Here is an 18821-nt window from a genome sequence, read left to right on the forward strand (position 1 = left end):
TACTACAAGCAGCCACATCCCAATACAATGTTTGACACCTAATATAATTAATTTTTTGATAAGTTATCAATAAAATATATAAATTGATATGCTTTTTTCATTACTTTATTTGTTACCATGCAATGTAACAGGCCAAAAGTACATTACATTATTTGTAAATGAGAATTTGATAAAAAATATAGAATGTTCTTTTGGTATATATGTTTGCATTCAAAAATCAAACACTTAGGGGCACCTGGGTGGCTCAGCTGGTGAAGTGTCTGCCTTTGGCTCAGGTCACGATCACAGGGTCTGCATCCGGCTCCCTGCTCAGGGAGGAGTCTGCTTCTCCATCTCCCTCTGCCCCCTTCCCTGCTTGTGCTCTCTCTCTGTCTCTCAAACAAATAAATAAAATATTTAAAAATTGAAACTTTATGTTTAGTTTTGGGGAATAACTAAATAAAACTCATGAATAAACAATAAATTTCATTAATTTGTTAGATATTATCATCAAACTGTTCTTATGTATTAACCATATTTTGGGAAGGAAACCTCTCTCCACTGCTAAAAACTACTAGGGTTTAGGCTCTGAGTGCACGAGGCACGGAGGGGGCTGCCGGCTAGATGAGTCAGGCAGACAGTAGGTAAGAACCACACCAATACATATATGGGTACTGTTGTGCTGAGGGCGGGGGGAGGCGGGGTGCAGTGGGGAGGAAGGGGCCAGGGGACCTCCTGGGGTCACAGGGAAAGTCATTCAGGTGTTTGGGTCCCCGCAGCACATCCAGGCTGGGAGAGCTGCGGCTCTAGCTGCAGGGCCACCTGGAGACAGGCCCGTCACCACTAAGGGGCAGGCTGGGGTTCACTTAAGGCTGGGTAGACTCTCCAAGGACAGACCCGGCTGGCCCGGGAGAAGGGAAGGAGGAAGAGAGTGACAGAGGAGGAGCAGTCTGCATCCCTGCGTCTCCAGCACCCAGGGCAGGCACGGCGCAGAACAGGTGCCCAGTACCTGCATGCGACACACCCGGCGCAGCCTGGGGCAGGTCCCTTCCTCTCCGGACGCCCGTTTCCCTCTGCAGGGCGGTCACGGAGCCCAAAGGCGCTTGGGCGGCCCGAAGACCTTGGGCTTGCCCTCCCTCTGCGATGGCTGGAGAGCGCGCCGGGCGCGCGGGGCGCGCGGGGCGGGGGAGGGCGCGCGGGGCGGGGGAGGGCGCGCGGGGCGGTTGTTGGGGGGGATGCTGGGCCCAGAGCAGCGCCGGGTGACCGGCTGACCGGCAGGAGTAGGGCCTGCGGCGCGGAGGGCGCGGACGCCGTCATCGTCTCTGCCGGACACCCTCCGGGACACGGGAGCGGAGGTAGGGGCGGGAGACACGGCGAGAAGAGGAGGGAGAGGCCGGGATTCCTTCTGAGGGACCCAGGGGCCGGCGGAGGGGTCCCGAATGGCCTCCGTTGAGCCCAGAAGGCGGCAGGTGCGGACGCGGACGGGGGCGCACGCCAGTGGAGCCCCGCTGACCCGCAGCCCCCGGCCCGCCTCCGTCTAGGTGGAGACTCTGGGAGGTGCCAGGGCCCAGGGCGCGCCCCGAGCGCCTCCCGCAGGCGGATGCCGGGTGGCGGGCGGAGTTGGGGGCAGGCGCGCCCCCCTGACCCCGGGGGTGGCCCCGCCCCGTGGCCGCGGGGAGGCCTCGGCGCGGGGGGCGGAGTTGGCACGGTCCCCCAATCCGCGATGGCTGCGGCCCCGTCTTAAGCCCGCGGAGCTGCGGGCCCCCCTCATTCGCCTGTCCCGCTGGCCTCCCTCCAGCGCTATGGCCTCGGCGCTCAGCTATGTCTCCAAGTTCAAGTCCTTCGTGATCTTGTTCATCACCCCGCTACTGCTGCTGCCACTCGTCATTCTGATGCCCGCCAAGGTCAGTACGAGCTCCGCGGACCCCCGGCGCCCTATGCCAGCAGCGGCCCCGGCCCCGGCGCGCAGAGGTGGAGCGCTGAGCTGGGTGCACACCGGGAGGTTGCCTGCCAGACGGGAGGTGCCGGCACACACTTTGGAGGGGCGCGGAGACCCGGGGGTGCACCCCACTGGGGCACACAGATCCCAGGGCACAGGACCCAGAAGGTGGCATCGATCTTGGCCACGCAGCTGTTCGCAGGCTCAGCCCCATCTCAGAATCTCCCGGAAGTGAAGCATCGCATCCCTGCCCATCACCCCCAATGTCGCCTGGTGCCCATGGGGAGCCTGGGCACCTGGCTTTCCCTCCATCTCTCCCTTTAGCAAATGGAGACTTGGCAGCCATGGGTGGCTTCCCAGGCCAGCCGGGGTCCCAAAAGGAAAGATCTCCTCCTGAGTGGATCTGGAGTGCTGTCTTTCCACCCCCCACCCTGCCCCCCTCGGGTCTGGTTCCCTATCCAGGATCTGCTTCTTCCCTGCTCCAAAGCCTTGGAGGCCACAGCCCAGCCCAGAGCCTCTCCGGCTGAAAGGAGGTCGGAGTTGGCTGCTGGGCCGAGGTGGGCAGCGGCTGGGTAGGAGGCGGACGCGTTCCCAGGCTCACGCCTTGGGTGGCACGACCCAGGGCTGCAGGGGAAGCCGCATCCGTCGCCTGCGCCCAGCGCTCCCAGGAGGGAGGGAGGCCCGGGATGAATGGCCTTGGCCGCCGGGTGGGGGTGGGCCAGGAGCCCTGGCCGGGGCTGGCTGCGCTGGGCTTCCTGGCTGCGCTGGCTGGTGGAAGCTCCGTTGGCAGAGGCCCGAGCCCTTTGAAGCCTTTTGTGGCTGCTGGCTGCTCCTGCCTCCTTCCCTCTTTCAGCGCCTTCTCTCTGCGCCCGGACAGGAAACCTCCGCTGCCACCCCCACCTCCCACCCTTGGCCAGGTTTGGGGAACAGAGGAGCTCTTCAGGGGATGCTCTGTGGGCAGTCCTGAGGCGGGGCGGTGGGGGGACGGAGGGTGTCGAGGGCCCACCTGCATGAGGACTGCACTCCCACCACTCACACGTCCCTGTGGATTTAGCCACGACCTTGTCCTTTCTCCACCTTGGTGTGCTCATCTGTACAATGGGTTTGGTTCTGACACTTTTGACTCTGGGTGCCATAAGTCCTAGGGTGGGGGAGAGAGGACCCTTGGGCGGGCTGAGCATGACCCTGGTGGGGCCGAGGACAGCACCCGCCACCTTGCCCCGTACCGGGGCCGCCCCTTATTTCCATAGACACAGAGGGAGTGAGGTTCCCTGGAGTAATAGTGTCGGCTCCGGCTCCGTGGACCTTCTGGCTCACAGAGACCGTGATCTAGAGCCCATTCCCATCCTGACACATGCACACCCATGCACGCATGCACGCAGGAGGATCCGTGCTGGGACCCTCAACTCAGGCTGTGTCTGCCGCTCCACCACCTGCCCTGGGAGTGAAGGTCAGGCCAGGCAGGCCTGGCAGGTCAGGCCACCCTCTGGGAGGATCAGTGATTGGGTGCCGGAGCCCCGTGGTCTTGTGCTGGGGTCGCCCCTCCCGAGCTCCCTGCCCCCACAGCTGTGCTGCTGTGCAAGGGAACCCGGGGCTACCGGCAGCGTGGGGGGAACCCGGGGTACCCGCGGCATGGGGCAGGGCCTCTGGGAAGCCAGTAGGTGCCTGGCAGTGTGGGCTATGGGCTGAGTGGGGCGCAGGGGCTCCTGCGTGGCCATCCTCCATAGCTATGGGGGCCTCCTCCCTGGCTTTCCTCCCATTCCACCTGGTCCCCTTCTGGCTTCAGTCCTTTCTCTAGGTCCTTTCTTCAAAAGATGGCTCTTTAACAGACCAAGATGGCTCATGGTATCGGTGGTTTTATTAAAACTACTTGATAGTTCTTGTTTCCCTGAAGCAGGAAGGAGAAACGAGAAAGCCCTCAAATACTGCGCTCGGACCCACACACGGCTGCGCTCGACTGCCTGCATTTTCCCATTACGTACTGTGTCCTGGACACCCTTGCCTATGAATAATTAGATAAATAGAGAGCCATGGGTTGTATTCGGTTGTGCCTTTAACATATAGTTGTTGAGTCATCGCGGGTGCTGGGGGTTGAGTGCTGGGTGTTGCCCTCCCTGTCCACCCACTGCCCGCCTGTCTCTGCATCAAGCGCCCTTCTAGACATACTCCTAGCTGGTTACGTTTGGTGCCTCCAGGGACAGTGCTGCCAAGCACTTCCAGTGCCCAGGATGTTAACTCTTGAGGAAGCAGGGTGAGGGAGGACTGGGGCTGTGCGTGGGGCAAGTATTTTGTGGGTGACGTTGTTGGGAATGGCAACAGCACGATAATGATAAAGAGGATTTGTGGACAGTGTTGCTGGGTTTTTAAAAAAATTTATTTATTGGAGACAGAGAGAGAGAGGAAGGGGCAGATGGAGGAGACGCAGATGCCCTGTGGAGCAGGGAGCCTGACGTGGACTCGACCCCAGGATCCTGGGATCATGACCCAAGCTGAAGGCAGACGTTTAACCCACTGAGCCACCCAGGTGCCCCTGTTGTTAAATTCTCTGTAAGGCCCTCCCCCCCTTATTGGCTGTCCCTGGAGGGGATCATTCCTACTTCCCTCCGCCCCCAGCACCAAGGTCCAGGGGCACCTGGGATGCTGAAGATGCAATGGCAGGCAGTGGACATGGGTCAGGTCTGTCTGGTGCCAAAGTTGGGGCTGGTAGCTGCACTGCTGTCCTGCCCGGAGGCCATGGGTCCCACAGGTGTGGACACTTACAGGCCCTGAGCCCCGTGACCTTGGAAAGCCTGGGGGTACTCTGTATGGTTGCAACCAGAGAGGGTTTTCCAGGCGTCCAGTAGGGCAGAGGCCCCATAGGCTGTGCCCTACTCAGTTCCCGCCTGCCCTCCCTCCCGCCCCCATGCAGAACCATTGGAGCCAAGATGTCAGGTTTGGACAGTAGGGAGCCACCCTGGGGTGCCCCTGGGAGGCCCAAGGGAGGTTTCTGCTTTATGACTGATAACAAGTACCGACGAAGAACTTCCAGGGCTTCGTGCAGTGTTCCATGCACACAGTAGGTGCCCTTCTGAGTGATGGGAGAGTGAGGGGTGCAGGTGCATTAGCTTTCAGGCAAACAGCTGGGTACTGCTGGCCCATCCCCCTCACACACACGAGCAGTGTCTGCTGAGCGTCCGGCCCATGCCAGGACTCCCAGGTTGCTCACTGTTTGGGTGTGTGCTGGGGTCGGGTCAGATGGGGGCAACCCAGGCAGGAGCTGCCAGGGGCACAGGTGGGTGGAGGGGCGCAGGGCTGGGCTTTGGGGAGCTGGGCGGTCAGTGAAGAGAAGAGCCCAGGCTCTGACACAGCTGGTGGGTGCGGGGGCTCGGGGTGCCTGTTGGCAGGGAGGGGACAGCGCAGGCCTGCAGGACCCGCTCCTCGCAGAGGTTCCCCGAAGCCATACTGAGGCCTCTTGGCTTTGTCCTCAAGGCGGCAGACACAGGGAAATGCCCCCAACAGATTTGTAGGTGGGAAGACGGAGCCCCGCGGTGCTGGACAGGGAGATCAGACTGGGAGGGTCCGGGTGGAAGGTGGACGGGGAGGCCAGATTGGGAAGGTCCAGGTGGGAGGGTGGAAGGGAGGTCAGGTTGGGAGGGTCTAGGTAGAGGGTGGACGGGGTGGAGATGCACAGGGATGGTGCTGGGGAGTAAGAGGAAGGAACTGCCGGTATTGGTGGCAGATTTGTGGCGGGGCTGGGAGCCAGGAGAGGCCGGACAGGCAGGTGCTAGTGCTGCCCTTGAAAAGGCTGGGGACGCACAGAACAGCCCAGGGAGGTGGCCAACATTACCCACACCTCCAGAGGTTCCCAACTCAGGACGAAGACCTCGCATCAGGAACCCAAAGCCCGCCAAGCTAGGAAGCGTCCAGGCATGGGCTTGCACGGGAACCAGGTTGGCCTCCTGGCAAAGCCAAGGTCCCGGGGCTCCTGGTGAAAGGGTGCAGGAGGTGGTTCACCAAGATTAAACACAGGGAACGAAGGTCCAGGCCTGAGTGAATGGAGATGCGAATGAGAACACTGAGTGCCATCTTCCCTGTCCGCCCGTCCTCCCTGTCCCCTCTGTCCCCTCCATCATCGTCATCATCATCGTTGCCGTAAAACCGCTGCTGATGCTCGGGAGCAGCACTTTCTGAATGAGCGGGTTGGCGGCTGCACGTCTGGGAGTGGGATTCCAGGCCATGTCTGAGCGGCTCAGAGTAGTGAGTGGAGCAGGTGGGGTGACCCAGGGCAGACACAGCACATCCCCCCAGGAGGCCGCGGCAGTGGGGAACCTGTCTATGGAATCAGTGGAGCACATGCTACTCTAAGAGTGACCCACGTGGGACTAAGAATGGCACAAGTCCTCCTGGATGCCACGGGGGCTGTGTCCCTGTCAACCCACCGCATGTTAACATATCCAGGCAGAAAATGCAGGCAGCATGTGTGCCCTGGGGCACCTCCCAGACACTCAGGTCATCCTGCAGTGATGCGTCTTCACGAAGGCTATTTGACAGTCAAGCGTCTCCTGTGACTGCTGGAGTCCTGACCCAGGTCAAGGGCAACAAATGGAAGGGCGGGGTGGGTGCTCTTTGCCTGGAGAGCGTGCCGCTGCCCAGCACCATGAGGCCAGTACACTGCGCAGAGAGCCCGGGGAAAGATCCACACTCAGGATGCCCAGGTGGCTCCTGCTGCGTGCAAACCGCTTTGGCGCCACCGGAGGGTGGAAGAACCGCCAAGGGGAGCCTTCGACATAGGGGCTTCTGTGTTCAAGTCCTCCTGGTCCCCGTGCGCACACTCCTCTCCTCAGGGCTGCACTGGAAGACAAGGGTCCCTAGTGGGCAGGTCCTGGGCCGCAACGCTGTGCTGACAGGGGCGGGGAGGCGAGGGTGCTCCCTCCAACGCTGCGGCCCCTGTGGTGGACACGCTGCCAGCACGCAAGGTCTCAGGGCTGGCTTCTTAGTTTGTCAGGTGTGCCTATGTCATCATCCTCATGGCCGTTTACTGGTGCACAGAAGTCATCCCTCTGGCAGTCACCTCCCTCCTGCCTGCTGTGCTCTTCCCGCTCCTGAAGATCCTGGACTCCAAGCAGGTGAGCATCCCCCGCCCCAGCCCCTCTCAGAGCCACCTAGGCCCCAGGGGGGAGACACAGACCACCTGCCTGACCGTCCGTCTCTGCGCTGAGGGGCCCCCATGGGCGACATGTGGTCTTCTCACCTATCCTGTGGTGAGGTGGCCGGGGAGGGCCTGACGGGCCCCATGCTGTCCCCAGGTATGTGTCCAGTACATGAAGGACACCAACATGCTGTTCCTGGGTGGCCTCATCATGGCCGTGGCCGTGGAGCATTGGAATCTGCACAAGAGGATAGCGCTGCGCACGCTCCTCTGGGTGGGAGCCAAGCCTGCACAGTGAGCGCTGTCCTATGTCTCTGTCTCTCTCTCTCTCTCCATGGGGCCCCAGGGACACAGGCAAGAGCGGCTGCAGGCTGCCTGGGGCTTGGTGGGCAGGGAGACCCCTGGGTGAGCAGTGGTGGGTTCTCTCTGAACGCTGGGGAGGTGGGGCAGGGAAGACTGCCCCCACCAGCTCCTTCAGAAGATAGGTTCCCCAGGAAACAGGGTGGACGGAGGCTGGATCAAGCTCTACCTGACACCCCTGGGGGTTTTGTGGGGAGAGCACAGGGAGTGGCCCAACAAGCCAGCTCAGGGGACACAGGGAGGTCACCCCTCCAAAGCTGCATACCTACCCCCCCACACCCCCATCCCTCTCAAAGAGCTGCGGCCTCGTCTTCCCCCACGTGGCTCAGCCCTGCCCTGATGTGAGCAAACGCCCTGGTGTGCTGAGCACTCGCGTGCCTGGGTGCTGAGCAAGATGGGGCTGGATGACGTGCTGATGGCTCACAGGCCTGAGCCTCTCCCTGCACTGGGTTCTTGGGCTGCTCCTCTCTGGGGGGTACAGCGAGCTCGCTCAGCAATGGGCCCTGCACACCTGGACCCCGTGGACCCCAGATGAAGGGCTCGTGAGTCCTCCTGTGTCGGGGCCCAGACACTTCACAGGGTCGAGGGCAGAGCCACTGTGCGTCCTGGGACCTCAAGGCCTCAGCAACATCCTGCCGGGGTCCTGGGAGGGTCTCCGTCCTCTCTGCCACCAGGTCGGCCTCCTTCTGGGGTGTGAGTCCAGGGAGGTCACACACACTCCTCCACTCCCTGTGCCCCGGCTCCTCCTGGGACCCTGCCTGTGGCCGTCCATGGCACTGCCCATCTGGGGCCGGGGGTCTTTACCTGTGCCTTGCGGAGCCCAGATGCATGTGTCACTCAGTCATGTGGACCCTGGCCGAGTCCTGGTCTCTGTTCTGACAGGTCCCTGCAGGCCACCCACCCAGGCAGCAGGCTGGCCCCCAGTTCAGCCCTGGGCTCCCCTGCCCCGGGCTGACCAATGACCCCGAGTGGGTCCCACAAGCACCTTGTGCTCCTGGCCCTGAGCCACGGAGAAGAGTCAGACCCTGCCCCTACCGGGGACACAGCTCCTCTGGATCCAGCCGGGGACAAGTGTCCATCCCAGGGAGGATGGATGGTGGAGGGTGGACGGTGGAGGGTAGATGGTGGAGGGTAGACAGTTCAGGGGATGCTCCGCCCGAGCTACCGGGTGCTGGGAGGGAGGCCGTTGGACAGGGAGTAGGTCGGGCAGGTGACAGAGGTGGGCCCTGGGGCCGACTGCCCAGCCCTGAACGGCACTGGGGCCATCTGTCCCCACCGGGCCGGCACCTTTGGGTTGTTATGTGGTCCTGCCTGGTGGGAGCCCCTGATGGCCATGACTGTGTGGCATCAGGAACATTTGGAGGGGAGAGGCACAGGGGCAGCCCTGCAGTGACGCTTCCCTCCATGCCGTCCGGGCAGAACGGGCCCCGGTGCCTGGCATCCCTGCAGGGCCACAGAGTCCACCCCCACTGTTGCTCCCTGCGGGACTCTCTGGCCTCCCTGCCCACCCCTCCTCTGCAGGCTGATGCTGGGCTTCATGGGCGTCACGGCCTTTCTCTCCATGTGGATCAGCAACACGGCCACCACGGCCATGATGGTGCCCATCGTGGAGGCCATGCTGCAGCAGATGGAGGCCACCAGCCCAGCCACCGAGGCCAGCCTGGGGGCCCTGGAGCTGTCGGACAAGAACAAGGCTGGAGAGCTGCCAGGTGAGCCCAGGAGCCGGGCGACCACGAGCCCCCCTCCTCTCTGCAGCCCGAAGCTCTGTGCCTGGAGCCTCCTGAAAACAGGCGTTCAGCTAAATGCTCAGAAAGCGCTGTTTCTGTAAGTTGTAGGAACATGACTGTTGCAGAAAAGTTAGATCCTGCAGTAGAGCTTGTGGCGAGGTCCCACGCTCGAGTCCCAGGGTCCTGCCAGCCACAGAAATCGGTGCCTGAGCACCAGATTCACCACTTGGACCTGCTGGGTGTGCCTCCCGCCGTCTATGCCGCTCCCATTTGGGGGGCCAGCGGCTCTCCGCTTCCGCGGGTGGTGGGGTGGTGGCCCCACCTTGGCTCCCCGACGAGGCCCTGAGCTCAGGGACGGCAGAGAGCAGTCCCCGGGCCAGGTTCCTGCCACAGAGCTGCCGTTGACAGACGGACGGGGACCATGCGGCCCAGGGGAGCAGTGGTGGGCTGGCTCGTCCCCCAGCAGGGCAGGGCAGGGCAGGGTCGGGAGCTGTGGCTGGCGGCCCGCCCCAGCTCAGCCCATGGCGTGCCCCCCCCCCCAACAGGGAGCCAAGTGACCTTTGAAGGCCCCTCTGAGGTGCAGCAGGCCGACTGCGACAGGAGGCGCATATGCAAGGCCATGACTCTGTGTGTGTGCTACGCGGCCAGCATCGGGGGCACCGCCACGCTGACTGGGACGGGACCCAACGTGGTGCTTCTGGGCCAGATGCACGAGTGAGTAGTGGGTGAGCCTTCTGGAGATGGGAGGGACCCCTGGGGGAAGGGGGCCTGCAGCAAAGCAGCTGTCCAGGACCCCGCAGCGGTGGGAGCTGCTGTGCACGGACCTGGACACTTCTGCCATGGGATACGTCCAGCCCTTCTTCCCCGGCTCTCACTCGGACTAGGACCCTATACCCATTACAGAGCTCAGGTCGTGGGAAAGCCTGTGGGGCTGGACGCTGGTCCCGGGTCACTGCTTGCAGAAAATAGAAGTCCCTACAGCTGGCTCACGGCCCTTGGTAATGGTGGTGCCCCGTGGTGGCCGCTTACTCTCGGTGGACCCTGGCCGGAGCCTAGGGATGGTCTGCACCCTCCTGCCGGGACCACACAGGGTCACAGGCCTCGGGCGGTGGCTGGGATCATGGGGAACCACCCCGCCATGGGGCAGCCCTTGCAGAGTCCCTGGTTGAAGGCGGAGGAGCCGGGGCCCAGTGGGTGGGGCAGCTGGGGGTGGGCAGGAGCCCAGTCCGCAGACACTTGAGGCCCAACATGCTGGCGGTTTTGATCTTGAGAGGACTCTCCATAATGATAGCCTGCGGTTTTCCCTGACGCTGGCTGGGGCGGCGTGGGGACGGATGTGCCCACATCCACACCCAGGGCTGGGCTGGGCTGTAGCACGAGGGCTGCTCAACCAGCACCAGTGGGGGTCCCTGTCCACCCTGGGGACCTCCACAGGGTCTCTTTCCTGTGACCCCCCAGGTCCCTGGGGTGTGGGCTCTGAAGTGTCTAGGCACCCAGCTCCCGTGTGTAGGAAGGCGTGTTCCTCTGGAGGGAGGAGCCTTGACTTTTGCAAGGCCCTTCGTGGGGTCTGGACCCGCAGGCAGGGTGATTGGCTGCTCCCCAGGCTCGTGGTGTGTGTATGGGGGAGGTCTCGGGGCCGGGTTGCCACTGGGCATCCCCTAGGGGCCGGGCCGGGGAGTCAGACCAGCATCTTCCTCTCTAGGCTATTTCCTGCCAGCAAGGACGTGGTGAACTTTGCCTCATGGTTCAGCTTTGCCTTCCCCAACATGGTGGCAATGCTGCTGCTGGCGTGGCTATGGCTTCAGTGTGTCTACATGAGGTCCAGGTGAGCACTGCCACCGCGCCCCTGCCACCCATCACCCCCGCAGGAGAGCCTCTAGCCCGCCCGCTGCTGCTCTTCTCACAGGGGAGTAGGTGGGGGCCAGTGGGTCAGAGCAGCTCAGAGGAAGCCCTGTGCACACATCTCTGCAGGACAAACTTCCACATGGCTGCTGTGCCCGTTGGTCCCCTCAGATTTCCAGCCTCCTGACCTCACATGAACCTAATTACTCTCAAAGGTCCCACTCCTCATGCCAGCACTTGGGGGGGGGTTAGGGCATCAGCGGGTGGATGTGGGGGACACAGTCCTATCTTGGGGGGCCCAAGGTGCAGCCAGGGGTCAGGGGCACCAGGTATGGCCTCTGCTCAGGTGGGCGGCTTCCCCGAAGCCCCGAGGCCCCTGAGCTCCCTGCAGAGCGAGCAGGGGGCGCTGGGCTGGCCCCAAGGTCACGAGGGTCTCACTGTCAGGACCCCCAGCCATGGCCGCCCAGCCCATGGCCATGTTCAGGGCTGCTGTTCGCTGACACTGCCCATCAGGTGCTCCAGCTCAGGGGCCCAGCCAACCCAACGTGGAGCATGGGGGGGTGGGGGTAGCCTGGAACAGTGGGGGTGGCTAGGTGTCCTCCGGCCCAGACCCTGCCTGCTATGTCCGGGGCCCCAGTAGATGCTGCCCCTAGGTCTTGTGGATGCCCTCACTGGGGCCAGGGAGGTCATCCTCACTTGGGTCCCTTGTCTGGGCGGTCGTGGAAGCAACATCAGGGTGGAAAGTACCCTCCTGAGTTCATGGGTGGCCTCGGAGGCCATGTCCAGCCATGGGACCCAGGACCAATGGGACGTCGCTGCTGGCTCACACCTGGCTTTGCTGACCAGCCTGCCCCACTGGCCTCTCACCATGCCCTCCCCCCCCAGTCTTAGGAAGTTCTGGGGCTGCGGGCTGCAGAGCAGGAACCATGAGAAGGTAGCCTATGAGGTGCTACGGGAGGAGTACCGGAAGCTGGGGTCCTTCTCCTTCGCCGAGGCCAACGTCCTGCTCTGCTTCATCCTGATGGTCGGCCTGTGGTTCTCCCGGGACCCTGGCTTCATGCCCGGCTGGGTGTCCCTGGCCTGGGAGGACGGCAAGACCAAGTAAGTCGGGGGTGCATCTGTGCTGCCTGAGTCCTGCAGCTCTTTGTCATCTCCCTGTCCCCACGATAAACCCGTGGACATGTCCCTGCTGGGCAAGCAGGGTGGCTGGGTGGGGATCGGAGACAGGAGCTAAGCTGGGAGCCCTGGCTTCCAAACCTCCGTGCTGCCGTCCATCCCCTCCGAAGGCAGACGCCGGGGCCCACAGCCTGTGCAGAGACCTGCAGAGAGGCCACTTCTCGGCAGGTCGGCCACTCTGTGGTCAGAGGGAACGAGGCCCCTCGCCGGGCAGGCGATGCAGGGGTGGGAGGTACCACCCGTTATACCTGTTGCCTTTGGTGCACTGTGGGGGTTAGGACCCTGGGGAAGCAGGACCCTGGCAGTCTGATGAGAAGAGGTCAGGACACGCCTATGGAGCCACACAGACCTACGGGGAGGATGGCGGGTCAGGGTCACCCTGCTGGGGGCAGAGCTGGGCCAGCGAGTGGCTGTCCTGGTGTTGGCTCTCGAGATCCCAGTCCTTGCGCTCTGCCCCACCTGCGGACACAGAGCAGGTGTGTAGACTGGCGGCCCCCAAGCCCAGCTGGGCACGTCCTGCGTGCTGTCCCCTGTAGGTACGCGTCTGACGCCACCGTGGCTACCTTTGTGGCCACCCTACTGTTCATCGTGCCTTCCCAGAGGCCCCAGTTCAACTTCCGCAGCCAGACGGAGGAGGGTAAGGCTGGGGGCTGGCCCGGCGCATGTCAGGATGGGACCCCAAGGGAGAGAGCCCCCAGCCTGGGTGGAGAAGCCTGGCTGGGCTGTGAGGTCGGGGCAGGGGCATCCCTCAGTCCTGGCCTGGGGACTATCCAGGGCCAACCCTCCTCTCCTGTGCTCTGCACACGTTGGGAACCTTACCAGCCCTACAACAAGCACAGCAATGCCATCAGTATTTGGTGTCTCTCTTCCCGTTTTTTTTTTTTTTAAAGACTTTATTTATTTATTCATGAGAGACACACAGAGATAGGCAGAGACACAGGCAGAGGGAGAAGCAGGCTCCATGCAGGGAGCCCGATGTGGGACTCAATTCTGGGACTCCAGCATCACACCCTGGGCCGAAGGCAGGCACTAAACTACTGAGCCACCCAGGGAGCCCCTGTCTTCCCGTCTTTGCAAGGATGCATGTGCGTGTGTGTGCATGTGCATGCGTGTGTGACTGACACCCATAGAGCTCAGATTCCTTGTGGGTTTTTGTGTTTTTAGGCTGTGTACCTGTCAAAGACACAGCCTCCAACTCTTATTTTCTCATAAGAGCCTCTTGTCGTATCAACTGGCTGTGCTGTTCTCTTATGGAACATTCTGGCTCTTTCGGATTTTTCATGTTTATAAACGCGTTTTTTCATGAGCACGCTTCTCTGAGAGTGTTTCTTTAGGGTGAGTTTCCAGGAGCAGGGCTGTTGTGTGAGTGTATATGTCTCGACGACTCTCAGATGTGATGTGTTGCCAGATTGCTTCTCAAAGAGATGCTGCTGATGTCTCTGCTACTGGGAGCATGTGTGGGTTTTACCACGTCTTCACCGCAGTGGGGGCAGTGATTGCTTTGAGTCTTGGCTAATTTATGGATGTGAGAGGGGCGCCTGTCGTCCTCACGGTTTTCGTTCCCCTGATTAGATCTCTCTTGCGTCCTGGTGCTGCCCTGGGTTGTGCATGTGTATTCTATGGTTTCTTCTCAGAACGTAAAGCTCCGTTTTATCCTCCTGCGCTGCTGACCTGGAAGGTGACCCAGGAGAAGGTGCCCTGGGGCATTGTGCTGCTGCTGGGAGGCGGCTTCGCACTGGCCAAAGGATGTGAGGTAAGACCCCCTCCTCACCGCCTGCGGCAGGCTGCCGGGCCCCTTTTACACCAGAGGGCATCACAGAGCTGCTTCGTGCCCACCCCCCTCCCCCCCCTCCCCCCGGGCCTGTGTGTCGTGGCTCTGTGTCTGTCTGCTCCAGATAGCTGCCGGTGTCCTGAGGGCAGGGACTCTTGTCACCAAGGAGGAGATGGATGGGTGGACGGACCTGGAATATAGAAAGTGCTCCTTGAGTGGTTGCAGCAAAGAGTGAATAAGAGACCAAGAGGCTAAGTTAGCCCAGAGATGCAGAGGATGCTGTGAGGTCTCCTCTTGGGTTTGGCGGCAATGATCCCTGCTTTGATTTGTTCTGGGAGGTCTCTTTCTCTACTAGATCTTGTTCTTCTATTTGCTGGACTCTTTGTTGATACAGTTGACATTTAACATTTTTTTCTCTATCTAAAAATATATTTCTAGAGAAAAATATTTCTCTAGGTATATGGCAGCGCAGGAGGAGAGGAACAGCTTTGGGGAGAAAACACCCAAAAATGTAACCTTCTTACTCCTGCCACCCCTTCCTCAATAGCAAAGAAATGAGGCAGAGAGAGGGATGAGCCCACTGGTGCTACGATCCTCCATCCATCCATCTGTCCATCCATCTGTCCATCTACCCATCCTTTCATCCATCCATCCATCCATCCATCCATCCATCCATCCATCCTTCCATTCATCTGTCCATCTACCCATCCTTTCATCCATCCATCCATCCATCCATCTATCCATCCATCCATTGATCCATCCATCCACCCATCCACCTATCCATTGATCCATCCATCCATCCATCCTTCCATCCATCTGTCCATCCATTCATCATTCCATCTTTTGGTCCCTCATTCCATCCAACCATCCATCTATCCATCCATTCTTTCATCCCTTCATCCCTCCATCCAGGAGTAGAATGTCATAGACAGACTTGGTCTATCTTGTTTCTGCTGTTCCTTCCGCATCTAGAATGGAGCCTGATGTATCACAGGGACATGAATATCTTTTGGATGAACAAATCCATCCATCTGGCCACCTCTCCATTCAGTCATTCATCCATCATCTCTCATTCTTTCATTCATTCATTTATTCATTCATTCATTCATGAAATGTTCCTATATGCCCATGTTAGATCAGGCCTGGGAATTACAGAAGAGGTTGAGAATGTTCCTGCACTTGAGGCCTTTGCAGACCGGAGAGGGGGTCATATCTGGAAGACTGTCAGCAAGAAGTGACTTCCTTGTCACTAATCATGCACTGTCAGGCTCAGGAGCAGAAGATGAAGCTGGTGTGGCTCGAAGAAGCCACTTCACTGAGAGTCAAGATGGGGGCATGGACTTTATTCCAGGGGCAACCACTGGAGGGTTAAGGCCAGATCTGCACTTGGGGAAACACTCCGATGTGTGGAGTAGAGATCTGGGTGGCAGGGGAGGGCTGAGAGAGTCCTGGGGTGCTCTGTACCTTCATCTAACTGAGTCTTAGCACGAGGCTCCGCAAGCCACGTTCTCCTTCCTCAGACTCCCTCTTCCTCTGAATCCTCCATTTCTGGCTCAGATCCCTCTCCTGAGCATCAAGAGCTTCAGGGGGCTGAGAGAAGATGGCGGCAAGGCTCTTGGGGTGCCTCGGTGGCTGAGTGGGCATACAGGCACACAGGGTGACACCCAGGTCCCAGGTTGGAAGGCAAGTGGACAGGAAGCCCCAGGAAGCACGCTCTGGGCCAAAATTCTGTCAATAGACCATCCGGGCTGGAAACAGATCAAGGAGACAGCAGGGTAAGGATGGAGCTTGAGTCTGGGATGTGGCAGAGAGAGGGTCATGGGTACAGGAGGGGCTGAACTCCCCGGAGAAGGACCAAGGCCGTCTCCCGCCCCGAAGATGCAGGCCCGCCACCCTTGGTGACTGCCCTCCTGTGCTTCCCAGGCCTCGGGGCTATCAGAATGGATGGGGAAGCAGATGGAGCCCTTGCACTCTGTGCCCCCCGCAGCCATCACCCTGATCCTGTCCCTGCTTGTCGCTGCGTTCACTGAGTGCACAAGCAACGTGGCCACCACCACCCTGTTCCTGCCCATCTTTGCCTCCATGGTAAGTGACCTGCCGGGGAGATAACCCCTAGCCGTCAGGTCACAGGAAGCGGTCAACCTGTGACCCCATCCCAGGTCCCTGGAGGGACCATGAGTTGGGGGCCAGAGCCTGACCACTCTTCTGAGGTCCTTCTTTGTACCCCGCTTGCTCCCCAAGGTCCAGGCAAGAACCAGGCACTTAGCATTCGCTTTTAAAGGTGGCTGATTATTTCTCGAGCCAAGCAGACGGGATTCGCAGTGAGGAGGGGTGGGCCAGCACTGTGGGGGTGATGGAGGGCCTGGAGGGCATGGGGTACAAGGCACGATGGCCGGAGCCCACCCGGAGGCGTCCTGGGGAGCCAGGTCTCCAGGGTGGTGAGAGGTGGAGATGTCCGGGGGATGGAGCCTCCCAGGGCTCCGGGTGGTGGTGGTGGAATGGTTGGCACTGGGGGCCGGGCTGGCATGTATCTGAGATGGAACAGAGCTGAGAGCGGCTTTAGCAGAGGAGCAGCTGTGACCTTTCCTTGCACTTGCTTCCACCACTCGCTGTGCGGTGTTCCGACCTCGGGGGGGTGCAGCCAGAGCTCTGGGCGGGGGGTCAGAGGACCTGAGTGTGAGCTGTGGGGTCCTCGAACATGTCGCCTCGGTTCTCACTTGTCCTCAGGGTCCAGTGAGGGACGAGGGCCCGTGGAAATCCCCATGAGCGACAGCACGGGCCTGGGAGGGAGCCCGACGCACAGTGGTCTTGGCTCAGGGTTCAAGTTGCCAGATTTCTGTGCAGCTGCCCCACGTTCATGCATGTGGACGTAAAACCTTCTGTTCTCGGTGAAGGTAAAAGCGTTGGCTCCCTCCGTCCTAAGCAGCCCCCGCCCACCCCACCCCCCAGAGCCACACAGATGGGGCTTCACCTGAGGCTGTGGCCAGGCCCTTTGAAAGCAGACTTTTCTAGAAGTAGACCTCACAGCTACCGCCCCGTCCCCCCTGGAGCCCCTGCCCCAGCGTCCGCCTGCGTGAGGGGACGGGAGCCAGCTGCCTGGCTGGGTCACAGAGGTACACAGAGCATGCTCATTGGGCACACCCCGGACCAGGGCAAATGGGGTGGGCAGGAAGCAGACGGGGACCCTGCCCGGGCTTCTCCACCATTGCCAGACGGCGTGCATTTGGGAGCAGCCTTTCCAGAGGGCGGTCATAACCCGGAGCTGCTCATGCTCGCCCACCCGGACTCAGCAGTTTCGTGTCTGGGGATGTACCTCAGGAAGCTGGTCGGCTGTGCTCACAGGCATATATTACAGGATTGGTGGTTGTGGACTTGCATTCACAGCTGCGGGTGTGGGCGGGAGGGGACACAGTCATATGCTGCAGTAGTATCAAGGATTGGGGCAACACAGGTTTTTTAAAAAATATTTTATTTATTTATTCACGAGAGACACAGAGAGAGGCAGAGACACAGGCAGAGGGAGAAGCAGGCTCCCTGCGCAGAGCCGGATGCGGGACTCAATCCCAGGACCCCAGGGTCATGCCTTAAACCAAAGGCAGATGCTTAACCGCTGAGCCCCCCAGGTGTCCCACATGTTCTTTATCAACAGTGTCATTCCGCGGTCCTGCTCTGCACCTGAGTGTCATTCTCCTTGAAGTGTCTGTTGCGCTAGCACATAGGACATGGCTGTTTGTACACGCGTGTCTCACCTGACCGCCTGCCTCCGTAGTGGTTGCTACACTGAGGAATCTGTCCCCGGGGGTCTTGCTGCTGTAATGTCACACGGGCATCTGTCCTCACATGTGCAAATCCACACGGCGGGCTGTTGATTCTGACAGAGACGGGAGCGCATTGCGAATCACATCGCTCGCTCACTGAATGAATGCGTCGTGCATGTCTGGTCTGCACCCGGCGCTGCTGGGTGTGGCTGGAGGGTAGAAAGGTTAGGCACCGCATTCCCCAGGGCGTGGATGCACCCACACAGGCAGGAGGAAGTGGGCTCTGGAGGCCTGTGGCAGGGCGGGCAGGCGTGAGCACATGGTGGCTGTGGGAACAGGTCTGGTGTGGTCCCAGCACAGCGTGGTCTGTGGCACATGGCTGGCAGCTGAGTGAACAGGGCGTTCGGAAGGGCCTCCCCAGGGAGGTGGCTCTGAGGTTCAGCCCTGGGAGGCTGGCATGGTTATTGTTCAGACCCAGAGCGGAGAGTCCAGGGGCCTATGGGGCAAAGGCATGGGGCCGGGATGCACGCAGGGCACAGGGGAGTGTCTGCCTGTGGTGCCTGTGACCTCGCAGCCCTGTGTGTCTCCCCAGTCACGGTCCATCGGCCTCAACCCGCTGTACGTTATGCTGCCCTGCACTCTGAGCGCATCCTTTGCCTTCATGCTGCCCGTGGCCACCCCACCCAACGCCATTGTCTTCACCTATGGACACCTCAAGGTTTCTGACATGGTAAATGCAGCCCCTCCGCCTGCGCTGGGGCTGGATGCCTGTTTACTACGGACGTGGGATGTTGGGTCCCGTGCTCTCGATGGGCATCTATGCACAGCTTCAATTCTCTGTTGATGCTGTCTCAAGATCTGCAGATGGTGGTGTCTCCCAGAGCTGAGAGGCAGTCTCTGGAGGCTGTCACCTTGGGGAGCCCTTGATGAGCCCCCCAGAAGGCATGAGGGCAGGGGGCCCCTGGGGGCTGGGATGGATGTTGCAAACTAACGAGGACCCATGAGACGGGTCCAGGGCAGGTAATGGCGGAGATGCAGGAGCAGGGATAGGGACAGGGGCCCTGCTGGGAGCGAGGGATGTCTTGGAACAGATGCAGACAGAGGAAGACCCACCCCCTCCTGCTGTGGCTCCATCACCTGT

General features: G+C 60.7%; 1 protein-coding gene across 13 annotated transcripts in view; it reads left to right on the forward strand.

Annotated features, from left to right (window-relative positions):
• The first annotated feature begins 853 nt into the window (after window positions 1-853).
• SLC13A5 (solute carrier family 13 member 5) overlaps window positions 854-18821 on the forward strand; it is a 33245-nt gene continuing 15277 nt past the window's right edge. For 2 of the 13 annotated variants that reach the window (XM_072729984.1, XM_072729996.1), the window contains exons 1-11: window positions 1188-1334; window positions 1778-1883; window positions 6895-7023; window positions 7204-7340; window positions 8928-9115; window positions 9679-9847; window positions 10836-10958; window positions 11861-12076; window positions 12688-12788; window positions 13786-13904; window positions 15846-16007. In XM_072729984.1, coding sequence (XP_072586085.1) covers window positions 1782-1883; window positions 6895-7023; window positions 7204-7340; window positions 8928-9115; window positions 9679-9847; window positions 10836-10958; window positions 11861-12076; window positions 12688-12788; window positions 13786-13904; window positions 15846-16007 — 1446 coding nt within the window. In that variant the 5' untranslated portion in view covers window positions 1188-1334; window positions 1778-1781. Of the gene's footprint in view, window positions 978-1187; window positions 1335-1358; window positions 1884-6894; window positions 7024-7203; window positions 7341-8927; window positions 9116-9678; window positions 9848-10835; window positions 10959-11860; window positions 12077-12687; window positions 12789-13785; window positions 13905-15845; window positions 16008-18272; window positions 18411-18821 lie in introns of those variants that run through there. The other 11 variants (XM_072729994.1, XM_072729995.1, XM_072729990.1 and 8 more) reach the window with 9 other exon arrangements.

This window comes from Vulpes vulpes, chromosome 12, assembly GCF_048418805.1.
Source record: "Vulpes vulpes isolate BD-2025 chromosome 12, VulVul3, whole genome shotgun sequence".
In the NCBI taxonomy this organism is placed as follows: domain Eukaryota; kingdom Metazoa; phylum Chordata; class Mammalia; order Carnivora; family Canidae; genus Vulpes; species Vulpes vulpes.